The sequence below is a fragment of the Caretta caretta genome, chromosome 8 (genome assembly GCF_965140235.1).
Source record: "Caretta caretta isolate rCarCar2 chromosome 8, rCarCar1.hap1, whole genome shotgun sequence".
Taxonomy (NCBI): Eukaryota; Metazoa; Chordata; order Testudines; family Cheloniidae; genus Caretta; species Caretta caretta.
Window position 1 is genome coordinate 102,274,696 of NC_134213.1, and position 18,362 is coordinate 102,293,057.

The following is an 18,362-nucleotide window of genomic DNA, read 5'->3' on the forward strand; positions in this document are numbered from 1 at the left end:
ATAGCAAGTGTGAAAAATTGGGTCAAGGGTGGGGGGGTAATAGGCACCCATATAAGAAAAAGCCCCAAATATCGGGACTGTCCCTATAAAATCAGGACATCTGGTCACCCTAACCCAGAGTGGCAACAGTGACTGCTCCTGATCCTCCCCTGAATCTTGGCAGCTTTGCGCTGCTTTACCAGCACAAAGCTGCCCCATGGCAGGCCCATCCAGTACAAGAATATTATCTCATGACGCAGCCATCATAGTGGCTCCAACCACCCTCTTCCACCCAGCAGTCTGCAGCTGAGGGTGTGAGCAGGGGAAATAGGATAGGACTCCAGTGATCCCTGGCTGCTGTTGCTGACCAGCTCGAGTTACAGCAGCTCTGTGGTGGTCAGCCTGACGCTCAGCTGGTCCTAGAATCAGGGGATTGGCTTAGAGCCACCTTTGCACTGCCTCCCTTCACCTGGCTCTGAGCTGTTCTTGGCGCCCCTTGGCAGGAGTGATGTGGATGTAAAACTGGTCGGAGTGAGAAGAGGATCCGTGCCAATGATGAGGAAAAGCATTTTTTGCTTGCAAAAAAGTGAAGCAGAGCCCGGTGAGTTGCTAAAATATGGTGCAACACTAAGCTACGGGCACCGATGTTAACCAGCACCTCAGAGGTGTCTCAAAAATACCCGCTTCTTGAAAGCATCTGACCTGCTTCTGGTGAAAAGCCAAACAGCATATGTAAGGGACTAATCCTTTTAGGCTCTGAGTCCCTCTGGCAAGGTGCTGGGCACTCTCAACTCCCAGTCAGGTCACTGAAGTCAATGGGAGTTGAGAGAGCTCCTGAAAGCCACCTTAGGACCTTACAGCATCAGGCCTTCAGTCAAAAGCACCATGACAGAGTGCTATCCTCTACCAATCTTAGTCAAGATAGAGCTTTGCCATTAACACCAATGGAAGCAAGATCAGGGCCATGTTACCAGAGCTTGGTTAATGGTGTATGTTGTAAGCAAGTGTGAAGCAGCGTACTACCCCTTTAAGGGCCAGGCGGTGGTTGGCAACCCGGGGATAATCAAGGAAGACCTGCCCTGCCCTGGGACTGGGCTATTTAAACAGGAACAGGCAGCTGAGTAGGAGGAGTGGGGCATAGAAGCTGTGAAGGCTTCAGAGGGTGGTGTTTTTTCTCTTTGGCTCCAGGAGACTAGTGTGACCTGACTTTGCGACTTTGTTTAGTGGAGCTGAAGTTTGGAAATTAGCACCAGGGTCCTAATTAGCTGCTTATTGTAATTGCTTCTGTCCTGAAACCTTATTAGAAGAGGACGTGCTATTTTGTTAGTGTGTGTTGGCTCCTCCTTGTCCCAGGCTGTTAAAGCAAACCCAAAACTACCCCAATTGTGGGAAATTAAAGGAGGACCACACCAGGTTGCAAAGGGGCACATGGGGACGCCACATGACTTTACAGAAGGGGTTCCCAAACCTTTTGCTGGCACTACCCAATTTGAATGAAGTATTTCCTGCCAGGACCCCAGACAGCAAAGAGCAAAATCGCATCCTCCGCACAGCGTGACCGTACATGCACTGTGTGTGCAATGTCATGCTGCATGGTGCATTTGCTCTACAAAATGGCCTCCTCTCCACAGTGTGACCTTAGATGTACAGTGCATGCGAGGTCATGCTCTGCGGAGGAGGTCATTTTGTAGAGCAAAAGGGCGTCCGCCGTGCATTGTGACCTCACAGGCACATTACATGCGAGGTCACACTGTGCAGAGTAAAATCCTCCATACACAAGGGATCGCCTCAGCCCCCTCTGTTGATGGTATGACTCCATTTGGGATGGCGACCCCCCCCCCACGAGTTTGGGAGCCTCTGCTTCGCAGCAAAGTTATAAAATCTGATTTAATCACGACGGTTAAAAATTAGTCTTCCATTGCCAATAGCTCTGACCATGACCTAAAATGTTTGCCAGCCACTCAAGTTGTGTATTAAGCTCTATTCAGGTAGATTTGTATTTCTAATTAAAGAGGAGAATAAAGCAGGTATTTTTTTTTTCTCAAGGACCTGGCAAAAATGAATATGCTTTCTCTTCCAGGAATTTTAATGAAGAATGGATTATTTTCTTTCAGAAAGATGTTTGTGTGTTGTCTGACTGCACTGTGCAATTTAGGGAGTTTGTGTTGACACAGAAAGGGAGCCTGTACAGTATATAGTATTTAAAATCAGTAAGCTTTAGGTTTGATAAAATAGCCTTGGCCCTTAAGGCCAAGGGAGTTTAGAGCAGGGGTTCCCAACCTGTGATATCTGCGCTACTGTTGGTCCATGAGCTTGAAGTTCCACCCATTCACCTGCAACAGTTTTTAAAGATGGTGATAGGTGAACGAATGGCGTTTGATAGCTGCTGGCTTAGACAACGTACTGCTGGGCTGCGCGCTGTGATTTAAAGTGGAGTTGCCTGCGGACGGTTTGAAGGGTCATCTTCTTACACTTGTCTAGGATGTTTGATAACTGTCTTGTTCTTTTCTGAGTCTCTCAGGTCCAGCGATAAAAAGATGTAGATGGGTTTCAGCAACATTTCTGAAGGGAGTCACTTAATCCCTATTTTTAGCTCAGCAGATAGGCTGTTTCACTGTGTAAGTCTTTCCCCCTATGGGCTGGAAAAGTGGATTTAGCGTAACTCAGATGTCAGGATCTTCTGACAGGGATCTGATTCCACCCTGCTGCCTACTATGTAATCTTAGTGGTCCCTGTCTCTCTTCTTCCGGAACCGAAAGCTGCTCATCTTTCATCCCATGTGTTTGAAGAGCTGGGTTCAGCAAGGTACTTAAACGGAAATTGCTACATTGGATCAGATTTGCGATCCATCTAGCACAGTGATACTCAGATCTCAGTGGCTCAGGAGCCAAATTAGCACTCAACATAACCCAGAAGAGCCTCAGGAGTGTGAATTAAACAGTATGACGGGGAAATATTTAGGTATAGAGAAAAGGAGTACTAGTGACACCTTAGAGACTAACCATTTTATTTGAGCATAAGCTTTCGTGAGCTACAGCTCACTTCATTGGATGTATAGGTATAGGTTATTGTCACAGCTAAATGACTGACAAAGTTTTATTACAGTTGTTAATAACATAGTACTGATGGGTTAATAACTTAGACTGGTTAATAATGAAATCACACTGTGATTTAGTATCATGTGCTGCAAAGAGCCTCAGGAGACACATTAAAGAGCCACTTGTGGCTCCTGAGCCTCAGTCTGAGTGTCACTGATCTAGTGTCTTGTCTCCAACAGTGGCACGTGCCAGAAACATCTGGCCGCTGTAGGCAGATGTGGAATTATCTGCCCTCAACCTAATCTTGAAGTCAATGGGATGACTCCTGTGCTTCAAATTAGTCACGTGCTTCAGCATCTTGCCGAATCAGGGCCCAAAACTGGAGTTTCTTTTTCGAATGGGAAGGTAAATTTATGCCCCTGCAGATGTTTCTCTCTCAAGAGTACCCATCAGAGTATTAAAGCAAACAGCTCACAAACCAGGAAACTGGGCAACATAGTGAACTATGTGCTATGAATGGTATTGTCCAGCATCAGAAAAATTCTGCTATCTAATATGACATCATCCTCACTAATACTGAAAGTTAGTGCTCCGAGAGCTCATAGGGGGAGGAAGTAGTGATTGCTTAACCCGACAATAAATTCACCATTCTTCTTTATTAAAGTAATACATGTGAGTATTCAAAACTCATGTTAAAAGGAAAGAAGTTGTATATTCTCTGTTGCTACTAATCTTTTTCAAGCCATAGCAGAGCAAAATGGATGGGATAAAGTTTGAGAGGAATGTTCTTGTTTAATAAAATGTAAAACTAGAATCTTCAACTTTAAACAACAATGTTCTCCAATCCTCCACATTCATAGAGAGCTCTGAGTGAAATAAATTTCCATCCCATGGGAAATTCTGATATTTCAGCATTTGGTTTTGTATTAAATCAGGACAAAAACCTGGAATATCACCATTGTTCATGGAATAAAATGTTCTGAAATTGTTTTAGAAATGATGAAATATTTCAGTTTGTCAGCTCAACTTTGAACTGTTTTCCCGTATGGTGGTGCATTGCCTCATGGGAGCTGTAGTTTGGGTCCGATGCTGCCAAGCTCCCACTATGGACTAGGCTCCCTGGCCGGATTATATCTCCCAAAATGCACATGCAGTCATGTGACTCCAATGATCCATCACACCACTCAGAGAAACTTTGTGGCATTGTCGATGTTCTCTAGCCAGGGAACCCAGCCCAGAGAAGAGAATGGGGGCATCAGACCTTTGAACTATAACTCCCATGAGGCGATACGACACTACAAGGGGATGCAGTTTAATGTTCAAGAACTGACTTGACCAAACAGTTCAAGTCAGTTCAACAAACCAAAATATTTCAATTCAGGTCAGATTGGAGAAATATTTCTTGTTGGTTTTCCCCCCAGAAAATGAAAACAATTTTGCAAAGTTGGTATTTTCCGGCAGAAAATCTTGATGTTGTGGAAACTTGCATTTTCTGTCAGAGTGACACAGGTGGGAAAACTCCAGGACAGCTGTAACAGTCAAAGCGGTGTGCTTGTCCTGCATGGATGTTGGGGGTAGGATTTGGAGAGCCTGTGACGGGGTTCCGTACCCCCTTTGCATGCTCTGGTATGGCCTCTTGTTCTCAACAAGGTTTTGGGGGTGGGAACAGGACATTGGAAAAGCAGGACAACCATGTGGCTCCAACACCTCCATCACTTATCACACAGAGCTGATATCCTGAGGCCTTAGTATCGGGAGTGCACAGTCTCCACTACAATTCAAAATTATACTAGGAGCCAGATCTTCATTTGCACTGAGGCCACAGCTCTGCACAGGCACGGACCTTCCCTTTTCAGGGTGGGTGCTCCACCCTCGCTCCGTCCCGAACCCCCCCCCCTCCGCCTCTTCCCCCCAGCACCTCCCGCCTGCCGCCAAACAGCTGATAGGTGGAGCCCGCTGAGCAGCTGATTGGCTGGGTCGGCCAAGCGGCTGATTGGCAGGTGGATGGTGGGTGTTGAGCACCCACTTTTTTTTTTTCCATAGGTGCTCCAGCCCCGGAGTCACCCATGGAGTATGCAGCTCTGACAGTGTAAGAGGGCCTTAAGAGAGGTGTGTATTTCAATAACAACTTCCAGAGCAGTGTAAAGGGGCCTTATGTGAAAATTCAGACCTAGCAGTACAAAAGTCCTAGGAAATCACTAAATACTGTGTAGGCCTTATTCTCATTTACACCACAACTAGAGGTGGGGGGAAATTTTATGACCAAAACTTTTTTCAGCAAAAAATGCAATTTGAGTAATTCACAAGTTCATGTTGGTTTTTGCCAAAGTGTTTGTTTTTGTTTGGGGGGGAGAGGAAATCCAACAATCTCAGAATGTTTTGATTTGACATTCTTGTGCTCATCTACTTGTCCTGATGCTTCTTTAACACAATCGTCAGCTAATTTTTAATCGCAGAATCTTTATGGTGGCCACAGAGCAGAGCAGGAGGAAAAATTGGGAAAATCCCAATGCCTCTGTCGCATGCAGGCAGAAGATGAAGGACACGTGTAAGTGAGCAAAGAATTCTTGACTTGACAAACATTCCCAAACTGGAATTTATGAGAATCCAGATACAATAAAATGATATTAGCTAGAATTTGGCTGTACTCTGCGCAGCAGTGGAATGATGGCATGGAGACAAAGCTGCCACATCACACATTCCTTGCTTTTACCACAGCTTCCCTATGGAGGAAATTAAATCTTTCATCTTGTTGGTTAATCTGTAAAATAAAGAAACTGAGAGAAAATCACTAGATTTGGAAGGTCTAGGGAGAATATGACAGCTTTGCAAATCAGGAGTTTCCTTCACCCAAGCTAAAAAGAAGAGATGCATATAGCAAATTGGCAAGCTGTGTTTTAAAAGGTTCTCTGTGCATCTTAGGGAATATAAATACTTCAGTAAAATAAGGGAAAACTGGCCTTAGATTTTGGTTGTGTTGAAGCTTAAAGTGTGTTTGTGTCCAGAACAATGTGTAAAAGTGTCATCTGGCTGAACATACCTGCTTCCATTCTTAAATCAATAGCAATTGCATAGGCCAGGATGAATTTTCCTGTCTGCGTCTCTGAGTCCTATTTTCTCACTTACAAGCAAAACCAGGACAAAACTCCTGGCTCCATTGAAATCAATGGAGGTTTTGCCATTGTCTTTAACAGGGCTAGGATGTCACCTGTGGTTTCTATTACTGTTAACACTGAGGAATTCAAAGCAGCGCTGGGACACTGAGGGTAGTCTACTCTGCCTTGATACTTCCTTAACACAATTGTTGGCTAATTTCTAACTGCAGAATCTTTTCTGGTGCTGGCAATGTGGCAGGCAGAAAGAAACCAACTGGATTTTCAGGCCTCGGGTTGAGTTAGTAGCACCATCAGTTAGAAAAGAAGCAAAGCAAACAAATCAGATCTGGAATCATTGAGAATGGTTGTATGTGGAACACCAGGATGTTACTTGTACAGACCCACTTTTCTGTCTACAGCTGTGCTAGGTGTTTAGTACGGCCTGATAATGATTTAAAAATCAAAGGTGAATAGCAACAAGCAAAGAGCCCAGAGAATAGGAGTGAGAACTGCAGAAGCACAGCAATGAAGCAGATTAATCTCACCCGAAATATCAGCATGGCAATTTTTGATCAACCCTTGTACAAAATTGAGAGCAGTAAAGCTACCAGGAACAAAGTGTGACACTGGGACCTCTGTCTTTGTCTAGTTTTACAGAACAAAAAAGACTAATTCTTCCCAGAAGAATCAAGCACAGAAGAATCAATGTTTCTTATATCCTGGGAGCTAAACTACAAAGAGAATGTAATCATATGTTTCCACCTTCTATCACCTTGATTTCATGATTCCTCAGGCCTTGGTTTACAGAATCATTGTATAAGGTCAGGTCATGCTCTTGGTGTGGAAAACTCATCCATGGTCCAAGAAAATCCATGAGTTTCAATTTTCAGAAATTCTTGCAGATCATCCCACAGGGAGAAGCAGGTTTGGGAAAGGTGGGCGCTTCCAACCTGGAGGTGTGTCAAGAGCCTCATGGAAATCCCATGAGACATGTGCGGAACATTTGTGTGTAGGTGTGGAATTTTTTGACTGTTCTTAGGGAAAATACCTCATGGTCTCAGAAAATGAAAACTTATCCTTGTTTTCTTCTCTGTCTCTAAAAATAACCTTGAAAAATTGCCTGGTTAATAATGGTGAAAGAAAGAAAAAAATCTACAAGGGGGGGTTACTTATTACATAGATGGCTCTGCTAATGCTAGTGAAGGAAGCTAAGAACTGAGAGAAAGCAGAATAATAGGAAAAGAACCCGTCCAACAGTCAGTGAATCTAATGGTAGACTCACTCCACTTGTAATCTAATTGCAGCCCAGTTCTTTTTAAAAATAAATTGTTTATAAAATCAGAAAATAAATAAATGTGCAAACCCTTCATGCAGGGCCAAAGCCTATTGAAATCAGCAGGAGGACTCCCATTGATTGACATGAGTGTTACCATGGTTTGACAAAATAGCTTACAAATGTTCATATAATATAGTTGGATTAATTTTCCATATTCTGTTAGACTACATTTTTTGTTTACATTTCTGGTTAAATATGTTTGGGATAATAACCAGATCTGGAAAAAAAAACCATGATCTCTAGAATTTATTACATCAATTTCAAAATAGTTTCACTCTTATGCTATTAAAACATGCTGAACTAGCTTGTTGTTGTTGTATCCAATTTTTAAGGATTTTTTTTTTTGCTTGAATGGTCTCCTGATTATATTTCCACTTCTAAGTGAGAGCCGTGACAAATACTTGAGTTTATGGCCATTTTTCCACGAGATGTATTTCCACCTCAGATTCCCGGTATTTTATTTTCTAGCTTTGTCATTCCTGGAGCCATTTTCCACTGGTCTTTGAAGGGGCACATGTCACAGATCTAACTCTGCAAAGCACACACTGATCTACTAGGTCTTAGTGAGACGATTACTGATACAACAGTAATGGAACAAATATTAACCAAATGTAATATACAGCTCTCACAACTCAGCTGGTCCCAGTACACCAGACACTAAAAATGAGAGTGGTTAGGTTTATGACCCTCTTTAGGTTACAAAATTTTGTAATTGCTCCACTATTTATTTATCCTCTTGTTGAAGAATGTTCCAGAATATCGAGTTTACAACCCATGGGTTGTGTAACAGTGGTGGAAGGAATTACGATTGAGAGTTTCAAAGCTACCAAAGGGATTTGGTTGCCCCATTAATTTTAACAGAGATAGGTCATCCAACTCTCTGAAAAGCGTTTCCAAAATTTCAGCCTACAAAGTTTCCTCTCTACCAGCTCCAATCTTCTAGTAATTCAGAACATTATGAGCTCTAGAAACAAGGGAGAAGGTGACACAATCTGGAAATGCTGGGTTCTGATGCTTCAATGCATCTTCAAGAAAACATTCATAGATTTCAAGGTGAAAAGGGACCATTATGATCATCTAGTTTGACCTCCTGCATAACACAGGCCAGAGAACTTCCCCATGCATGAGCTGCACTTTCAGATCTTCTCCTTGTAGAAATGAACATATATGGTAGTTTGTTTGGTGTGTACAGGTCAGGCATCAGATGAAGAGATTATTGTGGTGACCTTTTTGCAGATTGTTCAGAATACTGGAAACATTTTGGGAGATGTGGAAATAACCATCAATAGAAAAGTTCCACAGAAATATCATGTAACTCTGCTATAGGGCAATGCTCAGTTTTAATGTATATGCATACGCTATCTCTCTTAGGTACTTAGTTGCATGGCACACTGTCTTATAGTAAGTGAGCTCCTCACAACGTTTAATGTATTCATCCTCACAACAGCCCTGGGAGGTAGAGCAATGCTATTATCCCCATTTCACAGATGGGGACCTGAGGCACAAGAGGGACTAAGTGACTTGCCCAAGATTCCACAGGAAGTCTGTGGTGCAGCAGGAAACTGAATCCAGGTCTCTCTCTAGTCTTAGGCTAGTGTCCTCACCACTGTATTTGACAACTTCATGCCTCATTAGGTACATTTGTGTCACTTCTTGGCATCCTGCCTTCACCCTGCTTGAGTCCATCTTCTCTGTCTAGACCTTTGCATCATACTTATCTCTGTGGTATCTCTTAATATAACTGTGCTTACCATGCTTAGTGGCTATATAAACAAACTGGTATGTTACTATTTTTATCCCTGTTACTATCACAGTAAGATGAGCATAAATACTCAGAGTGGCACACTGAGGATTTTGGGACTGATCCATAGCCCATTAGAGAGAAAAGGCTGGTGTGGTCATATCTTTTATTGGACCAACTTTGTAACTCTTCTCAGTCTACTTTGGAGCAATTTTGTATCTTTTGCAAACTTTGTCAGCTCCCTTTTTCCAGATCATTTATGAATATGTTAAATAGCACTGGTCCTAGGGTGACCAGATAGCAAGTGTGAAAAATCGGGACAGGGAGTGGGGCGTAATAGGCATCTGAATAAGAAAAAGACCCAAATAGTGGGACTATCCCTATAAAATCGGGACATCTGGTCACCCTAACTGGTCCCAGTACAGATCCTTGGGGGATACCACTATTTACCTCTATCCATTGTGAAGACTGACCATTTATTCCTCCCCTTGGTTTCCTATCTTTTGACCAGTTACTGATCCATGAGAGGACCTTCCCTCTTATCCCATGACTGCTTACTTTGCTTAAGAGCCTTTGTCGAGGGTGCTTGATGAAGGCTGTCTGAACTTCCAAGTACACTGAATTAACTGGATCACCCTTGTCCACATGCTTGTAGACATCCTCAAAGAATTCTTATAGATTAGTTAGGCATGATTTCCCTTTACAAAAGCTGTGTTGACTCTTCCCTAACATATTGTGTTCATCTATGTGTCTGACAATTCTGTTCTTTACTACAGTTTCAACCAGTTTTCCTAATAATGAATTTAGGCTTATCGTCCTGTAATTGCCAGGATCACCTCTGGAATCTTTTCTAAAAATTGGAGTTATATTAGCTATCCTCCCGTCATCCGGTACCGTATTTAATAGTTCTGCCATTTCATATTTGAAATGTTGTTAGACACTTACAATACCTCCTACCCTTCTGGGGGTAGCTTTTGCTTTAACAGTGAGTACAGGGATCCCTATCTATCTCTTACAATCTTGCATGGGTTTGGGGAACGTAATAAATGTTTTTGAAGACTTTGAGATTCTTCAATGAAAGACCCCACAGAGGTGCAAAATATTTTTATTAATGTTCTCAACATGAGTCATGAAGCAGAATCTCATTGGGACAAGTTCTGATGCCCATATACTGAGTAATAGTTCACTCCGTGGAGTAAAGTGCTACTCAGCGTGAGTAAAGGTGTCAGAATTTGGCTCATTGACATTTTGAAATGTCAAGAAATATCAGCTGTTTTTAGAATTCATAACAAACCTAGAGAATTTAGTGAGAAGCCTCTTGGTTAGGTGTAAGAGCATTATTGAGCTTTGAAGAGTCTCATTATTGTTGCCTTTGAATGTCAAAGTTACTGTGTCTTTATTAATAAGTCTTCTGTAAGCAACAATGAATGCCTAGTAGCAGTGAGGATCCAGATGAGTGACATTGGAAAGACTTTTAGGGGCAATGTGAGATAGTGGAAAGTGACTTTGACTGTTCAGAGTGCTGTCTTAATGGATTTAAGAACAAATTAGCTACTAATAGTAGTAGATATGAATCTTTTTTTGGACTAGAACAAAATGTTCCATAATGAAACATGTGGTTTCACTTTGAAGCACATTTTGTAAATTGTCACCAGTGAAGTTAAGAATTTTTTGTTACTCACTGGTTTCACTCAGGAGGCAAAACTTTTAACTGGGCTTTAACTGTTTCTGTCAGAAAAGGCACAGCTTCAGTGTAATACAAATAGTTTTGCAGGCCACATTGACTATGCGTTTCATGCCACTTTTTTCTCGCTGTACCCTTTGGACCACGCTTGGGATAGGTGAAGATTCGATCTCGCCCCAATTGAACCTTCGCTCAAATCTCAAATCTAACGTGAACTTTTCTTTAAGTTAGGAAAAGTTTCCCTTTGGTTTTGTATTATTTGTGTGCCTTTGTTTTGGGTACCTTAGCATTTCCATGAGAGAGAGGCTGTTGGATTGTGTTTCTAACCTGACCATAAGCAAGAATTATTAAAACTCTAGCAAAACACAAAACAAAAACACACACAACAACAACTGACATTTCTCATAGCTGTTCCAGCCAAAGTGTACAGCTGCAAGAGGTGGAAGTAGTTCAGATGGCCATGGTGAAGGGACTCAGTTGACCTGGGTTCAAATCCCAGCACTAGGATAGACTTCTTATATGACCTTGGGCAAGTCACCTAACCTCTCTATGCCATATGCATAAAATGGGGATAATAATAATTAATAATACTTGAACCTGGGTCTTCCACATCCCAGCCTGCAGTCCTAACTACTGAATCATCCTTCCTCAAACATAATAAGGTTCTCCCATTGCTAGTCCAAATTTGGCTGCCCAAATATAATTACTGTAAGAGTCAAGAAAATGGTTGTTTGCTACAAAATGCATTTTCTTCTAAAAGTGAAAGAAAGAAGGGAAATATCTTTCCACCCTGTATGCACCTTGACCTCAACAAAGGTAACCGTTTGTTAACAATAGTGTGATTTCCCACAGTGACAGAGAATCCACCACAGCCTTTGGTAAGCTGTTCCGATGGTTAATTACTCGCACTGTTAAAAATTTGCACATTATTTCCAGTCTGAATTTAGGGTTCAAAAAAGAACTAGATAAATTCATAGAGGACAGGTCCGTCAATGGCTATTGACAATGGGCAGGAATGGTGTCCCTAGCCCCGGTTTACCAGAAGCTGGGAATGGGTGACAGGGGATGGATCACTTGATGATTACCTGTTATCATTACCTTGATTACCATCATTACCTTGATTACCTGTTATCATTACCTTGATCACTTGATAATTACCTTGATTACCTGTTCTGTTCATTCCCTCTGGGGAACCTGGCATTGGCCACTGTCAGAAGACAGGATATTGGGCTAGATGGACCTTTCGTCTGAGCCAGTTTGGCCGTTTTTATGGTCTTATGTCTAGCTTCAACTTCCAGTCATTGGATCATGTTATACCTTTTTCTGCTAGATTGAAGAGCTTATTATTAAAGGTATCTTATATCATCAGGTATGGGAAGTACCACACTTGTGCCTGGCCACTGCATAGAGGTAAAAGTTAGACCTGTGAGGAAAAAGGTTTTTCCATCCCTTGAACATTTTTGAGATTTCAATTTTTTTCCTGTCCCAAACAGGAATGAAAAGTCAAAGTCTTGACTTTTTCTGTAAAATGAAAACCTGAGAGGTGGAGGGAAAGTTTGCAGGTCAGTTGAACTATTTCATTTAGATGATTTCAAAATCTTTTGTTTTGATTTTGACCTTTTTGATTTAATTTTGTACTCCAATCGTCTTTAAGGTTTTTAAACCAAAAAGATGTTTTGAGCCAGAAATCTTTTCCTTTCTAAAATATTGAAATGAAATGCTTAGACGATTTCAAAACTTCTTTCCAAAAATTCTTCAAGTTGAAAACTGTGTCGAAACGGACACTTTCCCATGGAAAGTTTTTGTTTTGACAAATTGATGTTTTCTGAGGGGGAAAAAAACGTTTAATCAAAAAATTCCCAACCCGCTGTAGGAAAAGCCCTTCGCATCCTCATGTGCCTTCACAGTGGCTGGTATAGTTCTTTCTATCAGGCTTTTGTTAGGATGGTCACCCATTAACATATTACATTTATATGTGTTTTGCAGCTCAAGGACAAAGAACACAAGCCCTTCTTCGGGAGGGTCCTCAGGAACAGCTGCATCTGCTGTCCATATTTTTGAGCCTGTACCAGTGTCTTCTCCCTCTTCGATTCCTCTTCAGTCAGATGAAGAAGACAGCCTTCCACCTCACCTCCTGCTACCAGATAGCATCAGCCAGCTGGAAGAGTTTGGCCGTCAGAAGAAATGGCATAAGAAGCAGCACAAACACCATCGCCAAAGGCAGTTCAATGATCTGTGGGTTCGAATAGAAGACAGGTGAGTCATTGCTATTACCCCAGCACCTTTTTCCTTCTCATTGTCTCAAGACTTGACTGTTGACCCCCACTGATTGGCTGATGTAACAAAGTCATGAGTCATGAGGGGACTCTGGGGGTAAGGAGTTGGGGCTGGAATGTGTGAGGATATATTTCAGGCATAGAGGGGGGAATATGGGAGTTGGGATGAAGGCTAAGCTGTTATAGATACATTGGATCCAAACTGGAAAGGAAAAGAGAGAGGTCGGCATGATGAGGTTTAAAATACAGGTTTATAAAGGCCAGCTAACAAACCAAAGGAAATGAAACAAACATTATTTGGAAGTGGCTACCTATCTTTCAATATAGCTGTTCATCTTAGGGTTACATACTGGTGCCCATCACAGAAGTATCTGACCGCCTTCCATCTAAAATTGATAGCAAAAGCATGGAGTCTCTGGTACTTCTCCCATGTTGGGGTGAAAACTGTGCTTTTCATTTGTGTATTTTGTAGGTTTTTTCGAACTATTTTATGTTGTGATTGGTTGATTTACCCATGTTACAGGTTTTATTTCCTATTTTGGGTGGGTTCATGGACAGGTGAGGGTGTCACTGTTCTGAGTGTGACCTATGCTGTGGTGGAAAGGCTCTTTGGAAGAGGGAGGTTTTGCAGTGTCTCTTAAAGATGGTCAGAGTCTGGATTCTCCTGGTCTTATCTGGAAGTTTGTTCCACAGATGGAGCCGCTTTGTCCCCAGCTCTCACGCACTCAGTCCTGGCTTCTGTGATCTGAGTTATCCCAGAGAAGGGCAACCTCCTTGTTTTCCATTTGAAGGGTTCCAAGTCCTCCAGTGTCCCAGAATTCCATAGGACCGCCTGTCCCAGCTCAACATCATGTGGGACAAAAGGGTGTGTTAAAGGCTCAGATCTGGTTGGGGTATGGGTGTTAGCCACACTCCCTGAATTATCTATAAATTCAGGCTAACGGGCAGGATACCTGCTATGCTATGTAGCTATGAGTTCAAACAGCTGGATGGAATTGGCTATTCTTTTTTTTTTATTTATAACTACCATTGCTTCCAAAAATGATTTTGAAAAGGATGGTTCCCCAGCTTAGTGTTGCACTGATACTTTTACTACCCCTACAGGATCTCATCTGAATCTGCACCTTTTATTCCTTTCCCTTCGATGAGGACTGAGGAGATGGTAAAATGTCCGTTTTCTGGCTCACAGAGGCTATGATGAGCAAGACTTTGCATGACATTTGCTTTGCAGCAGTGTTTCTAAGGAGGCATATGGGGGGTTGGGTGGGAGACCAAAGATCTAAAATGAAGAAGGGGGAAAATAAATCTGCTTTAGTGCTTTCAAATGATTTTTTGTCTGGGGGTTTGTTTGTTTTTTTTGGTGCTGTTACAATTCTAAAGCAACTTCCGTTTTAAAAAAAAATTACAAACTGTTAATCCAAAATCAGAGGCTCATGGGAAGCTTTGGTTTCCCAATAAAATGGATGTGGTATTGAACTTTACAAACCAGCTGCTGCATATTGTGCTTTTGGCAGTTCTGTTTCATCGGCATCAACTGCACGCTGGGCCTAGCGCGATGCATTGCACAGGGTGTTATTTTTTAAATGGTTCCATTCCCATTGGCCATAGTAGAACATAAGACTGTGTAAGTTATTAGAGTTTGTAGTCTGATTATTCCCTGAACGGGTGCGATAGAATAATTCTGCGGCCAGCTTGGCTCCTGGGCATTTCTTAAGAGAAGATAAATTCAACGGGTTAGATCCACAGCTGAGCTATGCTGATTTTACACCATCTTGGGCTCTGGCCCAGTATACCAAGAATGTTCTCCCAGTTCACGGCTGTTTCCTAGCTTCCCTATTATTGGGTTACGTTATACACTGGAAACTTGGTAAGAGGGAAAGGTGCACAAACCTGGGGTAAGTTGGGGTGGGAGGGGAACCTGTGTCATTTTTATTTCAGGTGAAAACCATGTAAAACTCAGTCGGCTTCCATCCAAAGCCTTCAAACTTCAATATTTTCAGTTGAGTTTCAAAGCCAAATGTGTGAGTGGCGGAGCACACATGCAAATTTAAACCAGATTAAAGGTTCTTGTCTGAACCCCACTGAACTATGAAATCACTGTTTCAGAGCTCTTTTCCAAAGCTTTATTGACCATGGATTAGAGGACTTTATGAGCCATGAATTGCAGGGCTTTTATGGACTGTGGATTAAAAGTCCATCTCCTACACATCCTTGGAAATTTTAGGGTGTTTTTTTAAGCTTCCAATACAGAAACAAAGGAAATGAACAAATGAGAACAATGTTAAAGGAACATCAAAGGTCTGAATTCAACCTATAAAAGCCAGGAAATCCATAATTAATGGTTCCACTCAGGCCTTAACTCATACAGTATTTCTAGTCTGCTCTGGGGTTATAGCCACCATCTGAAATAGTCTAACAAAGACGAGTCATCATTTAACATCATACATTATTATTATTTTATTTTAAACATTGTCTCTCTCCTTTTATTCTATCCTGAGAGCTGGGACTAGCTGTCACACACAAACTGATATTCTCTAGATTTGTATAACATCAGGGTGTTCTGGTAGAAGGCAGGGGTGAAAGTAACTGAAAGGACTTACCGGTACTCTGGAGTCCTGAGCAGGGGGTGGCCTCAACCGCAAGAGGCATTGCCTGAACCAGAGGAGGCGAAGCCTTTCAAGATTTAAAGGCCCTGGGGCTCCAGCTGGGAGCCCCAGGGCTTTTAAATCACCCCAGAGCTACCAGCTGCAGAGGTGGCTGGGAGCCCCCGGGTGCAGGGGCAAATTAAAGGGGGGAGGGATAGCTCAGTGGTCTGAGCATTGGCCTGCTAAACCCAGGGTTGTGAGTTGAATCCTTGAGGGGGCCATTTGGGATCTGGGGCAAAAATTGGGGATTGGTCCTGCTTTGAGCAGGGGGTTGGACTAGATGACCTCCTGAGGTCCCCTCCAACCCTGATATTCTGTGATTCTGTGAAAGGGCACAGGGCTCCAGCCGCCGCAGAGCTCCAGGCTCTTCAAATCACCGCAGATGCCCTGCCGCTGCTACCCCGGGGCGGCAGGGCTCTGGTGGTGATGTAAAGGGCCCGGAGCTCCGGCCGCTGCACCCGAGCCCTGCTGCCGGAGCTCCGGTGGCGTTTCAGGGCTTGGACGGCACTTTAAAGGGCCTGAGACTCCCCGCAGCAGCCGGCGCTCCGGGCCCTTTAAATCTCTGCCCAAGCCCGGCTGCCGGAGCTCCGGCGGGGAGTCTTTAAAGCACTTTAAAGCCTCAGGCCCTTTAAAGCACTGCCCAAGCCCCGCAGCTGGAGCTCCAGGGGTGATTTAAAGGGCCAGGGGCTCCCCGCAGCGGTTGGAGCCCTGGGCCCTTTAAATCATCCCTGGAGAAGCCGGTCCAGTCTGGCACGGCATACTGGCTCTTGCCGGTACGCCGTACCTGACCGTACCGGCTTACTTTCACCTCCGGTAGAAGGTTTCTAGATCTGGAATTCACCTCCCCCTGTTGCTCTGACAAAGCCAAGATTCGTTACAAAGCTGAACTATGTCATATGTGGGGGTTGAAAAATACAATTTTATTTCAACAATTTTTTTTTCAAATGTAACAATTTCATTCAAAAATGTGCCATGGCCAATTTTGATTATTTTTTTAAACAAAAAAAAAACTTAAACAAAATTAAAATGTCCCTTTCTCATGGCAATGTTGGTTGTCAAAAATGAAACGAGAATTGTAATTAGAAATGAAACCAAATGGTTTCATTTCCATTTTCAGAAATCTTCATTTTGTTTCAAATTTGTTTCTTTGCACGAAACATTTTGATTTCCACAAAACTAAATGTTGAGCAGTTCAGCTAGCTTAGCTGGGATTTTGGGGGGAAGGTGGGAGAGTCGGGGGATGGGGGGCATGGATGGATTGCACTGAGAGGGTAGGGTGACCAGACAGCAAGTGTGAAAAATCGGGACGGGGTGCAGGGGTAGGGGGGAGTAATAGGAGCCTATATAAGAAAAAGACTCAATAATCAGGACTGTCCCTAGAAATTCGGACATCCGGTCACCCTATGAGAGGGTCACTGCTTCAGTTGGATGGGGAAAGTTTTACTGTTTCCATTGAAACCATCAACTCAGTTTCCTCTTCTAATATGAATAGTTAATTACTGATTATATGCTTGGGGCAATTAAAATACCGTAGGCATTTGAATGCAAACAGACAAGGTCCTTGCCCTTAAGGGTTTAGACTCTAAAACCATAAGCAAAAAATACTACAAGACCTAGAGAATATATACACCATCGGTTGTTGACATTGTCATTTGAGCACTTCATAGAATAGAAGGGTCTTTAGAAAAGTTCCTTACAGGTAGAGAGGCGGGGAGGTTGGTGAATGGAGGACTATTTCAGGAGCTGAGATAATTTGGAATAAGGCAGAGAGTCTGGAGGAAGTGAAAGGGACAAATGAAATGGTGAGAAGGAAGGACTGGGTAGAGCAGAATGAGAGTGAGGGGCAAATCAGGGATTAACAGCCTTGCTGAGCCTTGAGCAAGAGCTGTTAATGGGGTGGAGTTATGGAGTGCATTGAAGGTGAGTAGAAGGTTCAGATTCATGCAGAATGAAAAATGGGAGCAAATGTAGAAAATTTCAAGGAGCGGGGAGGAGACTTGGTCAGAGAAAGGAAAGGACTAAGAGTGTCTAATGTAGCCATGGAACTGCAGGTCTGTTATTGCCTGAAAATGAAATAAAATCCCACTGTGAATGGGAATGGCATTTCCTTGATAGCCCATTGGTGAATGTTCAACCCCAGATGAATGCAGTAACATTACAAACATCCATTTCTTTTCAAAGTGACAGCTATTTCAGACTAAAAACTTTATGCCAGTGATGAATGAAGAGTGACAATGTGCAATAAACTCCCCTAATCATGCCCATATATAGTGAACCTTATCAGTTGGGCTGGAATTTAAGCCAGTTAGTCTGTTATCCTTTCCTTGAAGACAATGTAGTGATGGAAAACAGAATGCTGTCAATTTGTACAAATTTTTAATTCTGCTTAATTGCACCTGAAAGGTAAATTTCAGTAAATGAATCCAAATTGTTTCCCTTTCACAACACACAGTGCTGAAATATAGTACTTAGTTTCATTAAAGAGAAGGCTGCTTTTCTTTTTAGGAGACCAAGACACTTTTGAAGTCTAACAGGTAAATTGTGGTCAGATGACTTTCTTTCATATGG

The 18,362-nt window shown here is 42.6% G+C and overlaps 1 protein-coding gene across 3 annotated transcripts in view; it reads left to right on the top strand.

Moving 5' to 3' along the window:
• Positions 1-18,362, top strand: part of TRABD2B (TraB domain containing 2B) — a 415,969-nt gene that overhangs the window by 378,061 nt on the left and 19,546 nt on the right. For 2 of the 3 annotated variants that reach the window (XM_048862035.2, XM_075131863.1), the window contains exon 6: positions 12,860-13,129. In XM_048862035.2, coding sequence (XP_048717992.2) covers positions 12,860-13,129 — 270 coding nt within the window. Of the gene's footprint in view, positions 1-12,859; positions 13,130-18,362 lie in introns of those variants that run through there. The other variant, XR_012669737.1, reaches the window with a different exon arrangement.